This window comes from Chelonoidis abingdonii, chromosome 2 (genome assembly GCF_003597395.2).
Source record: "Chelonoidis abingdonii isolate Lonesome George chromosome 2, CheloAbing_2.0, whole genome shotgun sequence".
NCBI classification, from domain to species: domain Eukaryota; kingdom Metazoa; phylum Chordata; order Testudines; family Testudinidae; genus Chelonoidis; species Chelonoidis abingdonii.
The window spans coordinates 228,418,847-228,439,896 of record NC_133770.1 but is presented as its reverse complement, the minus strand read 5'-3'; the positions used below and the strand labels follow the sequence as shown (position 1 = coordinate 228,439,896).

General features: G+C 41.0%; 1 protein-coding gene across 1 annotated transcript in view; it reads left to right on the top strand.

Moving 5' to 3' along the window:
• The window catches only part of PXDNL (peroxidasin like), a 263,150-nt gene that overhangs the window by 157,286 nt on the left and 84,814 nt on the right, over positions 1–21,050 (top strand). The window contains 3 exon segments of the mRNA XM_075062026.1: positions 2,361–2,477; positions 12,356–12,525; positions 13,056–13,325. Of these exon segments, the coding sequence (XP_074918127.1) occupies positions 2,361–2,477; positions 12,356–12,525; positions 13,056–13,325 (557 nt within the window).

The following is a 21,050-nucleotide window of genomic DNA, read 5'->3' as shown; positions in this document are numbered from 1 at the left end:
AAGGATTCTGAAACCTTTAGTCAAAAACTCAATTATATTCAAATTAAATTAATGTGAAATGTTAAGTGATTAGCAGTGTAGTCTAATTTAATGCCCATTACTTCCGTGTGCTTTTATGGTAGATTAAGGTGACCAGACCCTCCCCCCCCCACAGTTTTATTATGGGAGTTTTAAGGTACTTACTGTTTCAGGATATTAAAATGTTAATTAAAATTTCTGCTTCCAAAGTGCATTCTTCCATCCACCTCCTCCTTTGTGTGCACTGAAACATGTAATTCAGAGAGAGAGAGAGAGAGATCTTCTATAATTCTGAATATCACAGAGTGTCATGGAAGCAAATATCACAGCCAGAGGGAAATGAACATGACAATATTACATTTTATGGAGTTTTGTTCTACGGTGAACCAGACTGTACATATTCATTAATTTATTGCCAATATAGTGTCAGTCTTAACTACAGCCTTTCTAGGCTATATCCAACTATCATATTCTAATAGAATCCGTGTTAAGCCAATGAAAGTTTTCTGTAAAATGTCTGTAGTAGAAAATGACTACTTTACATTGACAGGCTAGTTAATATAATACCAGTGTCAACTATTAGGTATCTTACTACAAAATGAAGCTGAATGAAAAATTAGTTTTGGGAAATACTTTAAAATTGTTTTCATTCTGAAAGGTTTGGAATGGACATCATTTTGGTTTTTACCACATTTTTCATAGTTTTTAAAGAACATTATTGAAAACACTATCATAATGGTCATTGTAACTTTTCATTTTCCAAAAACCTGGTTTTAGATAAATGTAAGATTTTGATATCACTTTCTTTAATTAAAAAAAAAGATCTTAACATTTTTTTGTGAAGGCTTTTGTTCAAAAATTGACAACTCTGATTAAGACCCTTTCTGCTTTACATTGACTAAAATGTGTATGTTTATCTCATGGCTGTGAAGCTTATGTCTGAAAGCATCAATGCAATGTAATGTATTAGCCAATATATTTCTGTAATACTGAAAGAGGAAAATTCTCATGTACAGGTTTTACAATCAGTAAACTACATTAAATCAGCAAGTAGTTAACATTAGGGCAAATGCTTGCAAAATGTTACTAACAGTGCATATAAAATCTACTGGTATAATAATCTACAGGTAACCTGAGCCCATGATGTCCTGCTATTTTAAACATAAACCTGTGTACTATAGATATGACTAGAAACTTAAATCCCTTCCCATGATCAATCTTGTGTGTTTCTGAAATAAAAATCATCCCAAATCATGACAAAAAGTCAAAACTGCAAATTTTTGCACAGGAAGGAATTTTCAGAAAAAAATCATTTTGGGAGAACTGAAACTGATTTTTTTGAGCTTGCCAGCAGCCTGCAGAAAGGAAAATTAACAAGACTCTTCCAGACAGCTGAGGAGCTGACATTTGGATTTCCCTGTGGAAAAATGAATTTGTTCCAGAACAAATTTTGATTATGCAAAAAGGGCATTTTCTGACAGAAAATTCCTGACCTCATTCTAGTGTGTGTACTGGCACATTTTCTTCCTAAACTTGAAGCACTTTCTCTTCTAAAGTAACTAAAAAGGGTTTTGATTTTACAGACTATATAAACAAGAACATACATAAATAGATTCGCCAAAATAGGAAAATAGACTAACCCGATCTTAGATCCTAATACTGAATAATATACGAGTATGATTATATAAATTGCTTGTGGTCACATTTTAAAGGTTTTTTTTTTCTTTTCCATTTTGAAAGATTCTACCAGTATATGAAAGATTCTTTTTTTTTAAAGTGGGAAATACTGATAGTCTCAAAAATCCTGCTCAGTCCAATAGACATTTTTCAATGTCATCCCGTATATAAATATTTTGTGTGTTTTACTGCTTTTTTTAATGTATTTATCTTATTTGTGGAGCTGTAAGAAAATACTCAGGACCATACGAGAAATCAGTCCTGAGGAGATTATGATCAGAAATATCACTTTTCTCACAACTATCATTGCATCTTGCCTTTAGCAATGAACTTAAAAAAAGGATCATTACATTACATCACTTGCATTATAGGATCCTGGATGCAAATGTTGTGGAGTATTTTAGAAAAAACAGCATCTTTTAAATTTCAAACCAAAATTTACACTTAATAGGCAGAAGTTAGAGTTTAAACAAACAAATTATATTAATTATTTACCAACAGCAAATCTGATTTCAAGAGCGGTCCTTAATGTACGCTGTGTCATTTTCCCAACAAAACCTCTAGTCACATTTTAAATCATGTTGAAAAATTATTTTTTCTGTCCAAAAGTCAGCATTAAACTTTTTGGTTTCACTTTTACTCTTATCCATTCCTCTTTCTCACAGATAAATTCATATTACTTCTGAGCCACAGGATGCAGATGTTACCCCAGGGAATACTGTCTACTTTACTTGCAAAGCAGAAGGAAATCCTAAACCCAAGATAATTTGAATACATAACAAGTAAATCTTAACTAATCATTGCACATGTATACTAATCTATTTTCAAATGCTAATTATTATTAACACCTGGGTTTGTGGACTAGCAATCTAGAGTGTGTGTGTGTGTGTTTTCTAATCTAAGTCACTCTGTAGAAGACTAGTTATGAAAATTCTACACAATTCATTTTCAATTAAACTCATGGAGGAAAAAATTTGTTGTTTAATACTTTCTTCACTGACCTCTGTGGCCTATTTTTAAAAATGACAGGGAACTCCAGGATCCTTTAAAATGCCGCCTCCTTTGCATTTTCCATCAGAACTCCCCCATGCCTTAGGTGCAATGTGCACAGGTTCATTTTCCAGATGAGGTAGCTGAGGAACAGAAAGTTGCAATGATTTGCCAGAGGTGACATAGGATGCTTGTGAGAGCCATAAGTAGAACTCTAACCTCTAAAGGTAGGTCTACGCTGCAACTGGGAGTTGAGGCAGCACATATTCCAGTAGCAACAACAGCAGGGCTGATGGTACAGGCTTGTCTTCAAGTACGAGCCCACCCAGGACTTTACCTATGTATTCAGGTGGCTAGCCTGTGCTACCACCTATCTCATTGCATGACATTGTTATATTTTGGCAAGCTAGCTCAGTCAAAGCTAGCTCAGGTATTCCCATGTCTGTTGTCCCAGTTGCAGTGTCGCTATAGCTTGAGGCACTTGATCTATGTGTTATCCACTAGACCAGGGGTGGCCAACCTGAGCCTGAGAAGGAGCCAGAACTTACCAATGTACATTGCCTAAGAACCACAGTAATATGTCAGCAGCTCCCTCCCTGCCCGCTCCCAGTGCCTCTTGCCAATCAGCAACTTCTGCATACCTCCCCATGCCACTCGATCAACTGTTTCATGCTGTGCAGGAGGTTCTGGAGGGTGGGGGAAGGAGTGAGGGTATGGCAGGCTCAGGGGAGGGGACAGGAAGGGATGGAGTGGGGGCAGGGCCTGTGGCAGAGCCAGAGGTTGAGCAGTGAGCATCCCCCGGCACATTGGAAAGTTGGCACCTGTAGCTCTAGTCCCAGAGTCGGTGCTTATACAAGGAGTCACATATTAACCTCTGAAGAGCCACATGTGGCTCTGGAGCCCAGGTTGGCCACCCCTGCAGTAGACCATAATGCCTCATGGAAATTGCTTCATATATCTGTACTTTGTGAAACCAACTGCAAAATCAGAGTAATCATGCTTACTTACCCAGAGTGTTCTGAGACCTACAGATGAAAAAAGTGCTATGTAATATGAAAAGATTGAGACACATTTTTAAGATGGTCTAACTGAAACACAGAATGATTGAGTGACTTGTCTAGGAGGTTTTATTGCTGAGTCTGATGGGCATTGGCTAAGCATATGAGTCTTTCTCTTCAGTCTGTCAGTTAATTTGGAGAGCAATTGAAAAATTGAATTTTCATTCTGTGGGAAATTCTGAGATTTCAAAATTTTGGTTTCATGGCAAATTGGAACAAAAAGTGAAAATGGTATTTTGCAAAATAAAATACTCCAAAATATTTCATGTAATTGTTATTGAAACATTTTTATTTTATCATTTTGACCTTTATGTTTAAAACTTATTTTTTATGTTGTCTTAAAATTATATTATAATATAAAACTCAATGATAAGAGTCAGAAAAGATTTTATCCTTATTGAAATGAAATGTGTCAATAATTTCCTGACGAAGATTTTGATTGACATGATATATTCTTGTGAAACGTTCATTTACTTAAATCAACATTTTCAGAGAGAAAACTGTTCTGTCAGAAAATGTTCAACCAGATCAATTAATTTTCTATGATTTTTAGCATGCAATGACAGGCTGTACCTACTGGTGGTACCACATCCTGGTTAGGTACCTGGCTCATGCCTCACTCCATCTCTTGTGTCCCCTGCTGGTGGTTGCTCCAGTGCAGTGGGGCACTCTCTTCTGGTAGACAATGACTAGGCCTTTTGGCAAGTTCACCAGTGGAGCCGACCCCCTTTTTGGGAGGCATAGGTAAGAGAGTCTAACCAAATATATAGAAGTATGTAACCCTTCTATCAGGTGGAGTTGGCAGCAACAAGGTCTGGCTTCAGTGTTTTGGGGTTCCTCTTAGCAATACAAAACAATAGCCTCATCCACTAATGTGGGAAAACTTAACATCTTGCCAAGGTGCGCCTCAGAGGCAATCCTTCCACACTCACAAGCACTGAGTCTGTGTATAACAAAAGAACTTTTATTCAAAAGGAAAAGGAAGCAAGCATTAGTTTGGGAAAACACCGCAGCCACATTCAAAAGCTAACCTGACCCCACAGTGCATCAGACAGTGTCCTTTGCTTCAGTTTCTCAGCTACTGGTGGGAAAGTGAGATGAACAAATGCCCCTTTAAAACATCACTCCCCTCTCCCTCTGCTGCACCTCACTCACAGTTGGTGGTCCTCTGTTAGCGAAGAGTTCAATAGTGTGTTCATGGGGTTCACCTCCCACCCCTGGGGGGATCTCACACAACGCCTCAGCTGCTGCCTCTGCAACTGGCTCACAGCTGCTGCCGTTTCTCTACCACCACTGCTTCTCTGCTGCCGCTGCTCGGTGCTCCACAACATTGTGTTCTGAGGTTCTGCCTCTGAACCCGTCTCTGTGATTTCAGCAGGTAGAAGGGAACCTCACAGCCAGTGCAGTCTGTTATCTTTCACTGTCCCCACACAGGGTCTAATGCTTAGCCCCTAGACCTGCTCACCAGTGATGTCAGCTCTAGGAATCACCCGCCAGAAACAATGACTCAGTTGAGTCCAATCAGCTCTGCCATTGAATGATGGAGAAGAGCAGGTCCAACGGCATCTAGGACTCTTTGGGCAGATTCCTGTCCCCACCCACTTTCCTCTTCACTGGGCTTTGACATCCTTAATCCCTGCTTAGCAGGTGAGATTCAGTTTAGGGTGACCCCCTCAATCCGGCCATGCTGAGCACAGTTCTGCTGCTCTTTACTCATACAATGAGGATAACAACATTTTATTACCCATGCATTCAAATACAAGAGTGACTTGTAACCCCAAATCAGCCAAAATTGATCATTTTGGCAAAGCAGCTCCATCTGCTGTGCACCTAGGTAGAGTAGGCATGTCTGTGCAAACATGATCTGCTCCGGGAAGTCTTTCCCTCTGGCTCATCAATAGATGTCAGTAGAGAGCTCATTCAGACCCTGCTTACAAGTCTGACATCCCCTATAAAAGAGTCTCAGCCCAGGTGCAGGCTACTGTGGGGCGTACGCCCTATCCTCAGTGCTTGCGATGTTTCTATCCGCCTTTTCTCCAAGAGAAAAGGGTTTGCGCTCCCTTTCCGAGAGGTGGGTTGGTAGTGAGCCCAGGCTCTCCCTCTCCACTGGGTTTCAGCCCAGGGCCCTATGAGAGGCAGCAATATCAAATACTGAGGGGTGCTTCCAGGCTGCCTCCCTCAACTGCTTCCTACCACTTCCCTCCCCAGTCCAGTGTGTGGTCATTCTCCACCAGAAGACAGAATGAAGAGTTGCCTAGTCCTAGGGAAAGGCTAGTCTCTCCCTGCCACTTGCAGCCTTTGCGCCTGCAGCCAGGAGTAATGCTGCACCCTTGCTCAGGGGCTCCCAAGATAGGTGTCTCCTCCTCTGCTGTCTGGCTCTCTTTTAAACTCCTCCTCCAGCTGGAGCAGGCTCTGCAGGTGCAGTGGGGTGGAGCTACCTGGCCCATAACTGTTCCTTAACCCCTTCTGAGTTTACATACCCCATCACACATCTTTCCCCTGTTTGGAATAAAGGTAGGCTGTGCTTTGTATTCTATTTCATAATTTTGTATTCTTTGCCAAGTGCACACAGGGGTTTCTTTTTAAAAAAAATTTGAGTACATGCTTAGTCCATCTCTGTTCAGGAGATCACTGAAACGTGTGCTTAACTTTGAACACTTACTTAAATCCAGTAGAACAATATGTTCAAAATTAAGAACACTTATGTGCTGTCCTCAGTACTTTTCTGAATTCAGGCCTGAATGAAGCTAGACTCTCTTATTAGATTATTAAATTAAAGGTATGAAAGGAATTAACCAATCTGATGGTGCATGTATCCCAGTTAGTAAAAAAAAAATAAATCAATAAGTGTGTGTATACCTACACAAGAGGAAAAAAACATAAAACAAGAAACTAAAGCAAAAACTATTTCATTTGCAAAACAAAGGTTGTTAAGTAACAGCCATATGGCTGCCTGTCACAACATTTACAAAAACAAGAGCTAAAAAAGGAAAAGCATGAATAGTTAATAACATCACTGTCCATATAATAAACAAATGTTGTTCTTCTCGATTATAAAGACCTGCATATTCCTTCATAGCAGCCTTAATCTAACTCAAACGTAATATAGTTCTTTCATCAGTATCTCAAAATACATACATGCCTCAAAAGCCTTCCGAAAAAGTGAGTTTCTACTCCCTGATGTCCCTCTTCATAAATACAAGCCAAGTCAGTGAGTGATTTCTGGGGTGCAATGGACAAATACCTCACACCAAGATGCATACCCTAGAGAAGACTCTCAGGCTGTGGCTTCACTGGCAGTTTTGCAGCGCTGGTAGTTACAGCTGTGCTCGTACAGCTGTGTACGGCCAGCGCTGCAGTGTGTCCACACTGACAGCGACCAGCGCTGCAGTGTGTCCACACTTGCACCAGTTGCAGCGCTGTTGTGAGTGGTGCATTGTGGGCAGCTATCCCACAGAGCACCTCGCCCCATTTCGCGTGGGTGTGAAAGGGACGGAATGGTGCGGGTCATTCCGCTTCCTGTTCAACAACCCCTGCTGCCAGGGAATCGAACCCGCGCCTAAGAGGGCACTTTTAATTTTTTTTTTTTTTAAAACTTACCCCATCCCCGGCTGTGTCTGCTCCATGGTCCTGCTCCTTTGAGTGAAGCCGCGGTGGAGCGCGCATGGCCGCTCTCCCAGCTAGAGCTCCAGCCGGGCGGCGGGTCTGCGGCGCTCCGGCCGGGGCTCCAGCCATGAGAGATGGCGGCGGGGCTTTGTCGCGCTCCGGCCAGGAGAGCGGAGTCGTGAGCTTGCCTGCACTCTGACCAGGGCTCGCCCGGAGAGAGATCGCCAGGCTGCCGGCGCTCCGACCGGGGCTCCAGTCGGGGCTCGCCGCGCTCTCCGGCGGAGCCCGGCCGGAAGCGCGGCGAGCCCCGCGACCCCGGCTGGAGCTCTGCCCTTTTAAAAGCCCCCCCCCGAGCCCTGGGCAGTGAGGGGGGAATTAAAAGTCCTGGGCTCCAGCTGCCCGCTCCACCCCGTCCTTCAAAATAGCCGCTGAGCCCGCCTCCCTCTTGCATTCCCAGCGCTCCCGTGCTATTAAAAGGTCCCCGGGTAGAAGGGGGTTTGGGGCTACTTAAAGGGCTGGGGTTCCAGCTGCCTCTGCTGCACCCATGACCTGCCACACCATCCAGCCCCCCTGCTGCAGCCAGCTTCTGCACCCATACCCCAGCCACCTCTGCCAACAACCCTGTCCTGTCTCCAGCAACCCCTTGCCACATACCCCTGCCACATACCCCCTGCAGCCCTGCCCAAAGCCAGCCAACCCCCCTACACACCTGCTGCCGCACCAGCTCTGCACACTCTGCCCAGCCCCGCACCCCTGCCCTGTCCCAGTCAACCCTGCTGCACCCCACACCTGAAGCTCAGCATCCCACACTCCTCTGTTTCCAGCCCTGCAAACCCCTGCTGCAAGCCCCCCGCGCCCTGCCTGAAGCCAGCCCGCCCCACACCCTTGTCTCCAACCAGCCCCACACCTTGCCCTGCCTGCAAGCCAGACCCTACCTCCAGTCAGCCCTGCCCTGCCTTCAGCCACCCCATGTCAACTGCTGCCCTGCAGTTTCCAGGGCATAACCCTGCAGGGAGCAGCTGGAACCAACACATGTGCACACCCCCAGGAGTGGCGGGACCCACACATGTGAAACGCAGTCATTAATAACCAATCAACACCATAATATGGCAATGTAAATAATTTTATATTCATAATAGTATGGAAAGTAAAATAATACATAAGAAATGAGGGCTTTTTTCCACTTTTTTAAGTCATCCCTGCTGATCTGTGCTCTTGTAGTCATTCCTTTCTCTTGGCAGCCTGTTCCTTTTTCATGGTTTCCTACCCTCCAGTGTTGCAACTTTTATTTCTTCTGGAATACAGATTCATAACTGCTTCACCATTCTCTCCCTCCTTTCCCTTGGCTTTTTCTTAAGCTGGCAGTCTTTCAGAAAGTCTGCGCTGAGGACCCAGTATCAAGGTCACCTTAAAAAAAACACAGAGGATACTGTTAACTCAGAGCCGATGGTTTTTAAGAGTTTGTAGCCATCGATTACACACTCTGAGGCATACACAGAGATGGCCGCAAGCTGCAAATAGAGATGGCATTTCCCCACATCGCAGCTCACAGGGGAAGGGGGCGCCACGGCGCACCGGGAGGGGGGTGGGGGTGTGCTTCACTCTGGAAGCCATGAGTTCTGTGACTGTGAAAGCAAAGAGCAGCTAACAGCGAAATAACACTGAACCCTACACCCACGATCTGCCTACACAGCTACTCTCATAGGGGAAGGAAAAGAGCATCTTGCAACACACAGCTCACCTGGAAGGCGCACTCGAGGAGGCGCTGCCAGCCATCACGACAGATGCCACACGAGACACCGCAGGGTACATCCTGCTTGACCTGTTGATAAAGCAATGAAGCGAGCAGCCCACAGCTACAACAGCGAGAAATCAAACCTGAACACATCTCCTACCCGCGGAGTCCTAGCACATGCCGACTAACCAAACCACCTTGCATAAGGCCAATCTCTGCAACATCCACACAGTCACCGTCAGAACGCGAGTGCGGCTGCGAGAGAGGAGACTCCGCTTGCACCGCCGGGAAAGCCTCAGAGGCGAGAGCGATGTGACGTCGCGTGGAAAGCAAGAGAGCACTCCTACACGCGGAGAAAGACTAAAGAGGCGAACAAACAGAAGCTCCAGGCACACTGCTCTGAACTTGGCGAGCGATACACCCTAGCACCCCACCAAACATGTCGATCACTTCTTATACTACATTAAATAGCACTCTAGGTTCCGGAACAGGCCTCACTCGTTGCGTCCTCACATTCGCCCGACGAGCTGCAGACTGGGCTAGCTCTCCTGGCGATTCCCGGGTCACCAAACACTCAGACCTTCTCCTTCATTCCTCTAACATCCTCCCCTCCGCTCCAGCTCTGACCCAGGCAGGGGAAGTGCGAAGCATGACCGGAGAACCTCCTAATACCTGGAGCCGGACGAATCGCACACGGAAGCAGACCCAGGTGTACAGCCAGCGCTGCAAACAGGGAGTTGCAGCGCTGGCTGAGCTTTTAAGTGTAGACACCTGCTAAGTTGCAGCGCTGTAACCCTCTCACCAGTGCTGCAACTTGCAAGTGTAGCCATGCCCTCAGTCCCCGTCTACTGTCCCTTTCCTCTCAGCGGACAGCCAAAGAGCTGCTGACTGAGAAGGGAGCACAAGGCCAGTCAGCAGCAAGAACTGCTTCAAATTTGGGGAGTGGGGGGAGAGGCAGGGGGAGGGTTAGCAGCTGATTCCCTGGCTTAAGGTCCCCAGCATACCCTCATCTTTCTTGGAACAAAGGGTTTATTCTTCAGCAGGCTGTACCATCTTCCTAAAGGAATGGGAGTGGGGGATGTCACAAGTATTTCCAAACATGAGTGCCTCCCACTTCTCACTCCCTTCACCCTCCAACCCATGTCTACTATTACTGGAAGCAGCATGTTTCTCACTTTAAATCCAAAACTGTTCCTGGGCAGGGGGCAAGAAGGGGGAGATATCTGTAGCACTTCTGCCTCTCCCTTCCCATAGCAACCTCCCCACTTTCTCCCAACTACCTTTCTTCTTTGGGTAGCTTATTCAGCCCTTAAGATGCACCAGGTCCTTGTGTGTGTTGTGCGGGACACAGGCGTTTCATTCCCCTTCCCTACTTTTAGGGTGGGTTTAAAGAAATTGAACCAGGCGGGGACTGGGCTGCTACTTGATGTCATAAACGCAAGGGGGAAGATTCAGCTGAATGTCCCTATATATTTTAAAAAATAATTTCTTTCAAAAAGTTTGAAATTGACCGTTTATTCACCCTAGCCCTCATGGTTATGAAAAGTGGTACTCAACAAAGAAATTGAATGTGATCACACTTCAAACCACACATCTGGCATTATTCTTAAGAATCAGTAATTATATAAGTAATTTACCCAGAACTTCTGCTGTTAGTTGATAAATAGATTAACTGGCATTTCCCCCATTTAAAAAGCCCCTCAAAATAAAATCTAGATACTGAAAACAAGGTAACAAAAATAATCAATTTTTTATATAATCCAAGATGGTTGTGTTAAAATATGCATTTCTTTATATTTGAGAAAATCTTTTTTTATAATATAAAACATGTACGATTTATGATGTCCTTTTGTCCTTAAAATTCCTGGCCTCTGAATGCTGCTTATTCCTTATTTAAAGTGCTTATTTTTTGTCAAAGATGTTATAGTCAAAGTTTTTGTCAGACGTTATACTATTGTCACTTAGTATACTTAATTGTAGTTTGAAACTCGAATTATTTTTAAAAAAATCCTCTTATTAATTCAGCTATAACTGAAGCTTTGTGAGGGAAAAATACATCCCCCCAACCATGGTACAAACTGTTCCAAAAGAGTCACTCTGTGTGTTTATGCTGCTTGTATCATAGTCACACTGTGTTGCCCAGCAGGGAAGTTGCTTCAGAAGAAGCTACTGGCTACATGTCTTGAATGTCCTTTTGCAAATCTACAGTAGCCAACGTAGATGCATAATTGCTTACAAACACTGCAGAACCTTGTTAAAACCAAACTATTCCAGTCTGTCTAAGCAAACTAAAATTTTAATTTAAAATTTAATTTAGTGATGACCATTTTTGCAAGTTACTTTCATAAGAAACTGTCACGGCATCAGTCCGAAAAAAGGAACAAAGAAATTTTGTCCTGAGCAAACAATACTGATGCCTCAAATGAGTAAACAAATGCTCTTCTGGTGTATAATCTCAAATCCAGGATATTAACAGCAAAATTAAAAGAACAATTGCCAATAAAAACAAAACAGATGTGTTTGAATGTAGTGTTTGACAGCCCTGAGTGAGAGGTAGCGTATAAATGTGTCACAGTTCATCCCAAAGTACCTCATCCCTCTTGCATTAGAATAAAATAATTGACTGCAGTGTTGTAAAGGGGGGTGTTCACTTATCTTCATGTGTCTAGCAAGCTCCACTGGGGAATGAAAAGGCAGAGTCATAATCCACTCCTGCCTCCTCCCCACTTGTCCACAGAGGGGAGTAGTGGCTGAACAATACCTGTGCTCTCCACAGGACCCAGACCCAAATCCAGATAACCTTGATGTGACCATGTACAGAGGATGGACTCTCACTACTTTGTACTGTTAGAACTGGGGACAATTTATACCATTTTTTTAAAACAAAATCAGAATAAATGCAAGAACTTAACAGAGGGCTTGTTCCTGTCAGTTACTAAGAGCCCTCCTCTCCCATTGTCTTCACTGGGAGATGAGGATGTGCAGCACCTCAAACTATTAGACCCATAATTAGAAGCCGAACATTGCATCGAAACATATGCATGGTCCCAGTATCATTAATTTATCCTCCATCCCAAGTATGAAATTCTAACTGCATAATATGCAGATCTATTAATTTATAGTAAATGCACGTGTTTGTCATCAGGATCTGGTCTTTATACTTTTTCCAAAAATATTCAGTGTCTTTTTCTTAATTTGTAAGATGATAGGAGTGTTCCAAAATGTGCAGATTTGACAAAGATAACTTGTCAGAGTTATCCTCTATTTTCAGCCACTCGTTGGATATGAAAGATGACAGGCGACTGAATTTGCTTAAAGATAGGACCCTCATGATTCAGAATACCAGAGAATCTGACAAAGGTGTCTATCAGTGTATGGCCCGGAATATGGCAGGCGAAGTCAAGACACAGAATGCTTTCCTCTGATATTCCAGTGTTTCAAGTAAATAGTTTCTGCTTCTTTGCATTATGTCTAGTTTGGAAACACATTTTTCATTTACTTGAGTACACATATCTCTCTTTAATTCTCAAATATATTCTTTAAAACATCTCCCAAGCTCTACTCGAGGATTAGTAAGTATTCACTTAAGTTTTATAATTTTTCATATTAATTTGAATTACAGTACTGCCCTGATCAAGATCAGGGCCCCATTTTGTTTTGCACTGCACAAATGCATAATAAGAAAATCCCTGCTAGAAGAGCTTAAAATGTAAGGGGAACCAGAAGTGGGAGAAAGGAAGTTTGTCATTCCTATTTTACGGATGGGGATCTGAGGCAGACACACATTATGTAATTTTCCCCAGGCCATCCAGGAAGTCTGCAGCAGACTTGAGAATTGAACTTTGATCTTCTGAGTCTTAGACCAGTGCTTTAGGTGAAAGATCCTTACTCAAAGAGTAGCATAGCAGTTTAGTTTCAAAAGGTGGAAATTAACACCCCTTTTCACCTTGTTTTTTCTCTTTCTTCCCTAGCCAAACCCAGTTTTATCATTCAACCTCAGAATACAGAGGTATTAGTTGGCACCAGCGCCTCTTTGGAATGCATGGCCACAGGCCACCCCCAACCTCACATCAGCTGGATGAGAGGAAATGGAGAGTCACTGGATGAATCCAGGTACAACATCACTTCTTCTGGAGGACTTATCATTCAGAATGTCACATTGCAGGACCACAATCAGTTTATCTGCCATGCTTATAACAACCAGGGCTCTATCCAAGCATCAGCAAATATTATTGTTCAAGGTAAGTAGAACATGAAGCTGCTGTTGAGATATACATGGCTCAAGCGTGAAACATATCTTTCAGGTCATGTGTGTTAAGATGCATGCTTTGAACTGTATGATGAAAATGTGGGCTTTTTGTCTTGCAATCTGTTGTCTTGTCTATAGCAATATGTCTGTTAGTCAAATTTTGCCTCAGATACACATGTACGCAATATTGTTGACTGAACAGTAGAGGTGTATACATATCTGAGGGCAGAACTGAGCCCTCAGGAGTCAATTTATTAGAACTATATATTAGTATTTCAAGCATTCAACATTTATTAGTAAAATACTGGGTCAAATTCATCCCTGGTAACTCCATTGACTCTAGTAGAGATACACAAGGATGAATTTGGTTTGTTTATATGAGAATGTTTTACACCAGCTGTATAAAGTCAGGGAAGACCAACGTTGACCAGCACAGCTACACCCAAAATAGTTGATGGTGTGCAAGACATCATTTGGCTACCCTTACTATAGGCTGACATAACCATTTGAGTTAACTTTGATCAAACCTGACGGTCCATTTTAGGACCTTATAGTTAAATAAGCATGTATGACCCATAGTTTCCAAAAACAAAAAAAAAAATCCCCAAACCCTCTTTCTAGCCTGTAAGGAAAATAACTTCTAGTTTCAGAGGAGTTTGGCTTGTTGGCTTGTTTGATTGTGTATGGATGTGCATTTTGGGTATGTGTGGAAAAACCTACTTAGGGAAAACTAAGTCAAATAAATAAGTTTTTTGCATTTTGTTCTGAAAATGGTTAGTTTTGTGGTCCCTTGCAGTACTGGGAGCCATAATCTAGTTCCACGGTGTTTTCTACAGTCATGACTCTCCCCCATTGTTCAACAGCTTTATTGTGCTGATAGATCATAGATGTCAGAGGAAGTCATTGTGGCAGAGGCAGATGCAATGTCTCAGATAGCTAGAGCCAATCCCAGGGACAGCTTTGATGATCAGGCTGGAGACCTTGAACTTGACTGCGTATTCAACAGGGAGCCAGTGCAGAAAGCTGAGCATTGGGGTGATGTGTTTATGGTGAATTGTGCTGCTAAGCAGACAACCTGATGTGTTTTACACCCACTGACACTTGTTGAGTGTGTGAGGATTCATTCCTAGATATATGTTGCAATAATTAAATCGAACGTAATATGTTTTTTATGCCATGCTTATCATCATAGAATCCTAGAATCATAGGACTGGAGGGGACCTCAAGAGGTCATGTAATTCAGTCCCTGGCACTCAGAGCAGGACTAAGTATTATCTAGACCACTCCTGACAGGTGTTTGTCTAATCTGTTCTTAAAAATCTACAATGACTGAGATTCCACACCATCCTTATTCCAGTGCTTAACCACCCTGATAGTTAGGAAGTTTTTCCTAATGTCCAACCTAAACTGTCCTTGCTGCAATTAAAGCCTATTGCTTCTTGTCCTCAAAGGTTAAAGAGAACAATTTTTCTCTCTCTTCCTGGTAACAACCTTTTATGTACTTGAAAACCATTACAGCGTATCTAACACAAACTGATACACAGAGATACAGAAGATGGACTATGGCAGAAAATGTCCACAGTCTGGAACAGATCTGGATATAGATTCTTCATTAATCATTTTTCTTTTTTCTCTTTAGAAATTATTTATGAAGAAATTATTTTTAAATATTTATTTTACTGTTTTGAATTGTTTGAGCCATTTTTTCTGACCAGTTTAGCCTTTGGATTATTTACAAAATACCTTCTCTAAATATTTGTTGTTTGCAATTTGCTATTTATGCTGTATGATTGGTCACTTAAATTGCATTGTGGGTAGGAGTTGTGGGTGGCCTAATTCTGCTTCCATTGACATCAGCAAGGGCCGAGTTAGGTCAACACAGATGGTTTGAAAATCTCACCAGGTATAGTTTCTATTCCTGGCTGGCTGGTCAAAGTGTAACAATCAGTAGGCTGCCTGTCTAAATCAATGTGGCTATGATCTTCTCAGGATCAGCTGAGAAGCACTTTAAGGAGAGAAAGAGAGCATATAGAATGTAAGCAAGCCCAGAAAATTTTAAGGCATTTAAAATCTTTCCTTGTATTGATTTATTGTGTTCATGGACCCCCATGGACTGCCATCACTAGTTCACTTGAATACTGAGTGATTGAGAAAGAGAACGTAGATACTGGCTGTCTAGCAATCTTTACACCTTTTTTTTTTTCTGGTCACGCAATAATTACATATGCACATGAAGGTCATAAGCAGATCTTCATGTCTGACTCATTTAATTGCCTGAATGCCAGGGCTTTTGCCAGGGCACTCCCCTTACCCATGCACAAAACGTATACTATTTCAAGTTCATTGGCTAAATCCACTAGTCTCCCTGTTATGTCCCTGTCATTTTCAGAATACTCACCACTGTCATAGGCATGCTCAATTCTGACTACAAAGGACAAAGTCTCCTATCTTCATCTCTCTAGTTCAGTGGTTCTCAAACTTCATTGCAATGCAACCCCTGTCTAACAACAAAAATTACTACACAACCCCAGCTGGGGAATCGAAGTCCCACTGCCCACAGCTGAAGCACTAGGACCCACCAAGTCTAATGCTAGCCCTGGCAACCTTATTAAAATAGATTTGCGACCCACTTTGGGATCACGACCCACAGTTTGAGAGCCGCTGCTCTAGTTTGATTGCTAGGCCCCATGCCAAGATTTTTTTGGGAATTATTGTACACTGTTAACTCTCTTTTCTCTATCCCATGCTGTATATAATTCACTGTTACATATATCTGCCAAGTCATTTATCAGTTATGCTCTCAAGCAGCCATCTGTGCCTTGGTGGTGATGGCCCATAAGGACAATATATCCATCTGGAAGCCGCCTTCCCAAATGGATCCAGAAGTTGCAAGTTCTGAGAGAATTCTTTTCTCTGTTTACTGGTTGGCCAAAGTCCCTGTACAGAGCCACATGAATAAGTATATTCTATCAAAACTTCCATGGGATGAGTACCACTCTGCTTCTTCCAATCCACATCACTGCCCATACAGTGCACTTCAAACTATTCGCTTTTCACCATTGCCTTGTTAAAAAATTCACTGTACAGTCCCTGTAAATGATTTCTTATATGTCTAATTAAAGAGCTCTGCATTTCTCTTCTCCCTTCAGATCAGTTTAACCCTGTCCACCAGTTTAAAAATATATAACAGAATCCACCCAGTAATGCTAACTATAAATTAACCAACCTGTTTCAAAGAGAAGATACATGACCACCTTTGTTTCTAAACTTCATAGAAGCCTAGAAGTCATGGTGTCTCAAAGGCCGCTACAATTTTCTAGAGCTGAACTGTACAGCTTTAGTAGATTCAATAAGCCAAGTACACAACAAATATCCTTGAATATAGAAGAGATGGAAAAGTGCCTTCTAATAAGTATGACAGGGCATACATCCACATGTATCTGAAAGGTCAGGTGATAGATCATGCCTTGTTATATGTGCTTTTCCTTGTCAACTTCTTGCATTTTTTTTCATTGTGACCTTTTTATTCATTACTTTAATACTATTGAAATAACAAGACTTGCTTCTAGAATGGCTTTACTTATGTCTGTAACTGTAACACATGCTAGATCATAAAGTAAATCAGCTTCTGGAATTGACTTTAAAACTTAACCAGTGAGAGTGTGGCATGTAGAAGGCAAATAAGATTTGGCCTTGCATGGGCAGGTCCTATTGGCAAAGGCTTAGCACAGATTTGTTTGGGGAGGAAAGTGAGGTTGGGTGACATTTGAGTGCTTACATATAAAGGGATTGAGGAAAGTATTCCCTCTGTAGCATGTTGCCACTATTGTGGGGATATTTTTTATGAGAGCACTGTTGTAAGAAAATGCAAATTATTTCATAAGTGGATAAAGAGTTCCTTTGTGACGCTACCACAATAAACTTTCAAGCTTTCAGTTGGTTTGCAGCTCCCTTTGAAAGGCAGAAAAAAAACAACAGTAAATACTTGAGCAAAGAAAAGTGTTCAATATCAAAGCATCAGAATAAATGGAAAGTCTTTAAAAAAAATCAGTTCTGATCATTTGGCCCTTGCCTTCCTGTTTGAAGTTTCTTGAATATTGTGAAGGCAAGAATACATACATTTAAAGGAGAAAAATAAAAAATGACAGCAAAATCATCTTTATTCTTTCTCTAGTATCTTCTTCATATGAAAGCAGGAAGGCTTTCATTATTATATTCAAAAATACCCAGTATGTGCTTTAAATTTGTGTTGGTATAATCTGAATGGTTAAAATAATTTTTATTACTCATTTTTTCTTCACAAATTATCATAAATGTGTTATACAATATATGGACTAGTGTTTTATCACAGATGTCCAGTAGGATTTCATCTTTGATTCCTCCCTGTTTGTGTTTTCTGCTACCATTATTATTATTATGAATATCTCAGGGTTATTTTACTTCTAATTTTTTCTTGACAATAAATAGTTATTTCCCACAGATGTCACATCTTATCTATCATTATTTGTCCTTCTTAAATAGCCTGTATATGCATTTTGAACTACTTCGTTTGGATGTATACTATTTATAATGCATAACCTATAATAACACCAGCAACATAGTGCAGTTTTTCATCTATAGAGACCATATGATTGAAATTGCCGTCTGCTCATCCTTCAAGATTCTTTACTGCTTCCTTGTTACTTTTATGTATTAGTGTGTAGCTTTTTAATTTCTCTTTAGCTGGATCATTAATCAACCAACTGGTATGCAAAAGGATGCTTCTTATTTCACACTGAAAACAGATTGCATGGTTTTTTTTATGTTATGCTTATATGTCATTTTAGCAGATGCTCCGTCTTTTTTTCCCAATTGCTATAGTATCCATATATATTGTGGCAGCAATTAGAGTGAATAACATAAAATCTGCTCTATAGATTGGCTGAGACAAGTGATAAATAAAAATTGAAAATGTTTCCCATTCAAAAGTTGAAATCAGTATGTAAGGCAGGTGCTTAGTTTATAAGACTTACAATAATTAACACTGTAAATCAAAACTCATTCCCAGTAAGCATCTTCATAATGTGTGGCCAGAAAGGTTTTGCCTTGATTGATTTTAGTAAGATGACAAAACTCTGTTTATGTGATAAATATAAACAGAATAATAATAATAAGTAATAACTTTGATACTAAGATTCCTCAATGGAAATAAATTGTTTTAAGTAACTTCATGAATTTTTTAGCATTGGCGATCTGCTTGTGAGCTTTCTATAACAATAAATGAGCGCATGAAAGAGTTAAATGTATTACAGCATCAAAAGGTCTGCCTTAGAATGGTCAGTGCAACTCCGTTTTACCTGATTATAAATGTAGTGTCCCAAGAACATAAGTTAATCAGTGACAAAAGAGATGAGATGTGGAAATGCCAAATCATTTGGATTTTAATCTTCTGTTTTCCTGGTTGTAGTTAGTACTGGGTTTTGCTCAAATTTAAGCCAATTCTTTCAGCTGTTTTAATTAATTCCCTACAACAGGGCTTTCTGCCACAGCATCCTCTGAAAAATCTACATGGGATTGTTGTTTGGGACTTTAGACAAAAGTCTCATTACACTTGATGGTACTTAGCCATTCTTAAATCTCACTTGAACATAATTAGTATCTTTTGTTTATGATGCAGTAATTAATGATAATTCCTTTTTCAAGACAGCTCATCTGGAGGAAGAATTCTGATTAGACGGTGAATATTCTCGAAGGAGTTATGCCCTCCTAGGCAATCTAAAATTCTGTGCAGGATGTGTATCTTTCTGTTCATAGACATATGGAATCAGTGCCTTTAAAAATTTAAACATTTTCACACCATGCTGCCACTATGGAATTACAAGTTCTATCTCTGGGAGTTTGTAGTTACTACAGGTTCCTGAGACAATGAATCCTGAATTTTAAATGGTGCCTAATGCATATTCACAGGCAAAAAATGAAGATGGAGATCTGGTTGAGCTGACACATTGGTAACTTAATGGTATAATGTATTACAGGAATGTTTTAATTATCCCCAAACCAAACATTACATACCCAGGAAATTCAGAGTTAAGATTAAATTTAAAAGGAACCCAAAGCAGTTAATGTATTGAAAAACACTCAAATTATCTTAATTGTGCCTTTAACAAGCACCATAAATGGAAGGGGCAGGAAGTTAAAACTTTATCTTTTAAAATTCAGTTTCATCTAGTCTGACACCGCATTCACTAAAGTGCTTTAATCATAATCTTTTGCTCAATACATGGTGTCACTACAGGCTAGAGATAAGGTGATGAATGCCTAGCTCTGCATGTCATAACCATACAATTATGGAGTGTTTGATGTTTTATATATATACAGATAATGAAAGAGAGAATACTACATCTTGACTTTGTTTTCGTGTTTCCTCTTCAGCATATATATTATTATTAGTAGTAGTTTATAAACACACATACACACACACACACACATACACACACACACACACACGTGTATGTTGAGGAGGGAACCCAAATATATATACTGAAAATGGAACACACAAAAAAAGTCAAGATGAAGTGTACGTTTTGGGGCAAAGTGATTTGGGGGAAAACAGATTTTTTAAAAAAATAGAACATTTTTATTCACATAGCTCACAATCATGAGATGTTCATATTTACTCATAAATAATTATCGGTAGTAGTAATTTTTCTTTTAAAAATCTATAAAATAGAAGATAAAACAAGCATGCAATAATATCAGTTGAGCTACCTTGAGTTTCAGTGTTTTGAACTGCAGTTTAACTTCAGTTGCTTGAAATTTCTGAAAGTCATCTTCCTGAATTTAAATCAGGAATCAAGGCACTCAGAGAAATGGGGAACTGGGGAAAGGGGAAGAAATATGGCATTCATCTTCACTTCTTAAGGTGGGGCAGCACATGGTGAATTACTTACTTCAACAAAGTGAGATCTTCATTAACTGTATGTAGTTTAAAACCAAGCAAAAGCTTACTGGGGTGCGAGACATGTGTACATGGAAAGGTTGGCCGTTGATATTAGGGACACCTAACTATGAACTACCTTCTTTTCATCATCTTTCTCCAATGGAATATTTGATATTAGGGACACCTAACTATGAACTACCTTCTTTTCATCATCTTTCTCCAATGGAATATTTTAAATTAACTCCAGCCTGGCTATTAACTCCAGAGATGGCAAAAAATGCTTTCGGTTTTACAAAATTAAAATTAGCGGCGGTCCCATTTCATCCAAACAGTCCAAATTTGGGGAAGGGGATTTGAATAACTGATTCTTATTTTAGTCCATCTTTACTGATGTATCCTCATTTACTTTCTCATCTAAAGTTATGAAAGGCACATTATATCACACCCACTGATTGAGGAGGGAAAACAGCAGCAAAATCCTGTGGCTATTAGAACCGAGCAGGAGCTGGAGTAGCAGGGAGAAGTAATTTGCTCCTTCCCACATCCGTCCTTCCATTGCTGCTGCCTCTACTCGCCCCTACCTAATCTGTTGTTCGGGAACCAGTGTTTCCACGGCCACTTAAAGCAGCGTTGCTCTGTAGTTCAGCACTTTGGCCTGGTCTACACTATGCGTTTAAATCAATTTAAAGAGCGTTAAATCAATTTAACGCTGTACCCGTCCACACTACAACGCCCTTTATATCGATATAAAGGGCTCTTTAATTCGATTTCTGTACTCCTCCCCAACGAGAGGAGTAG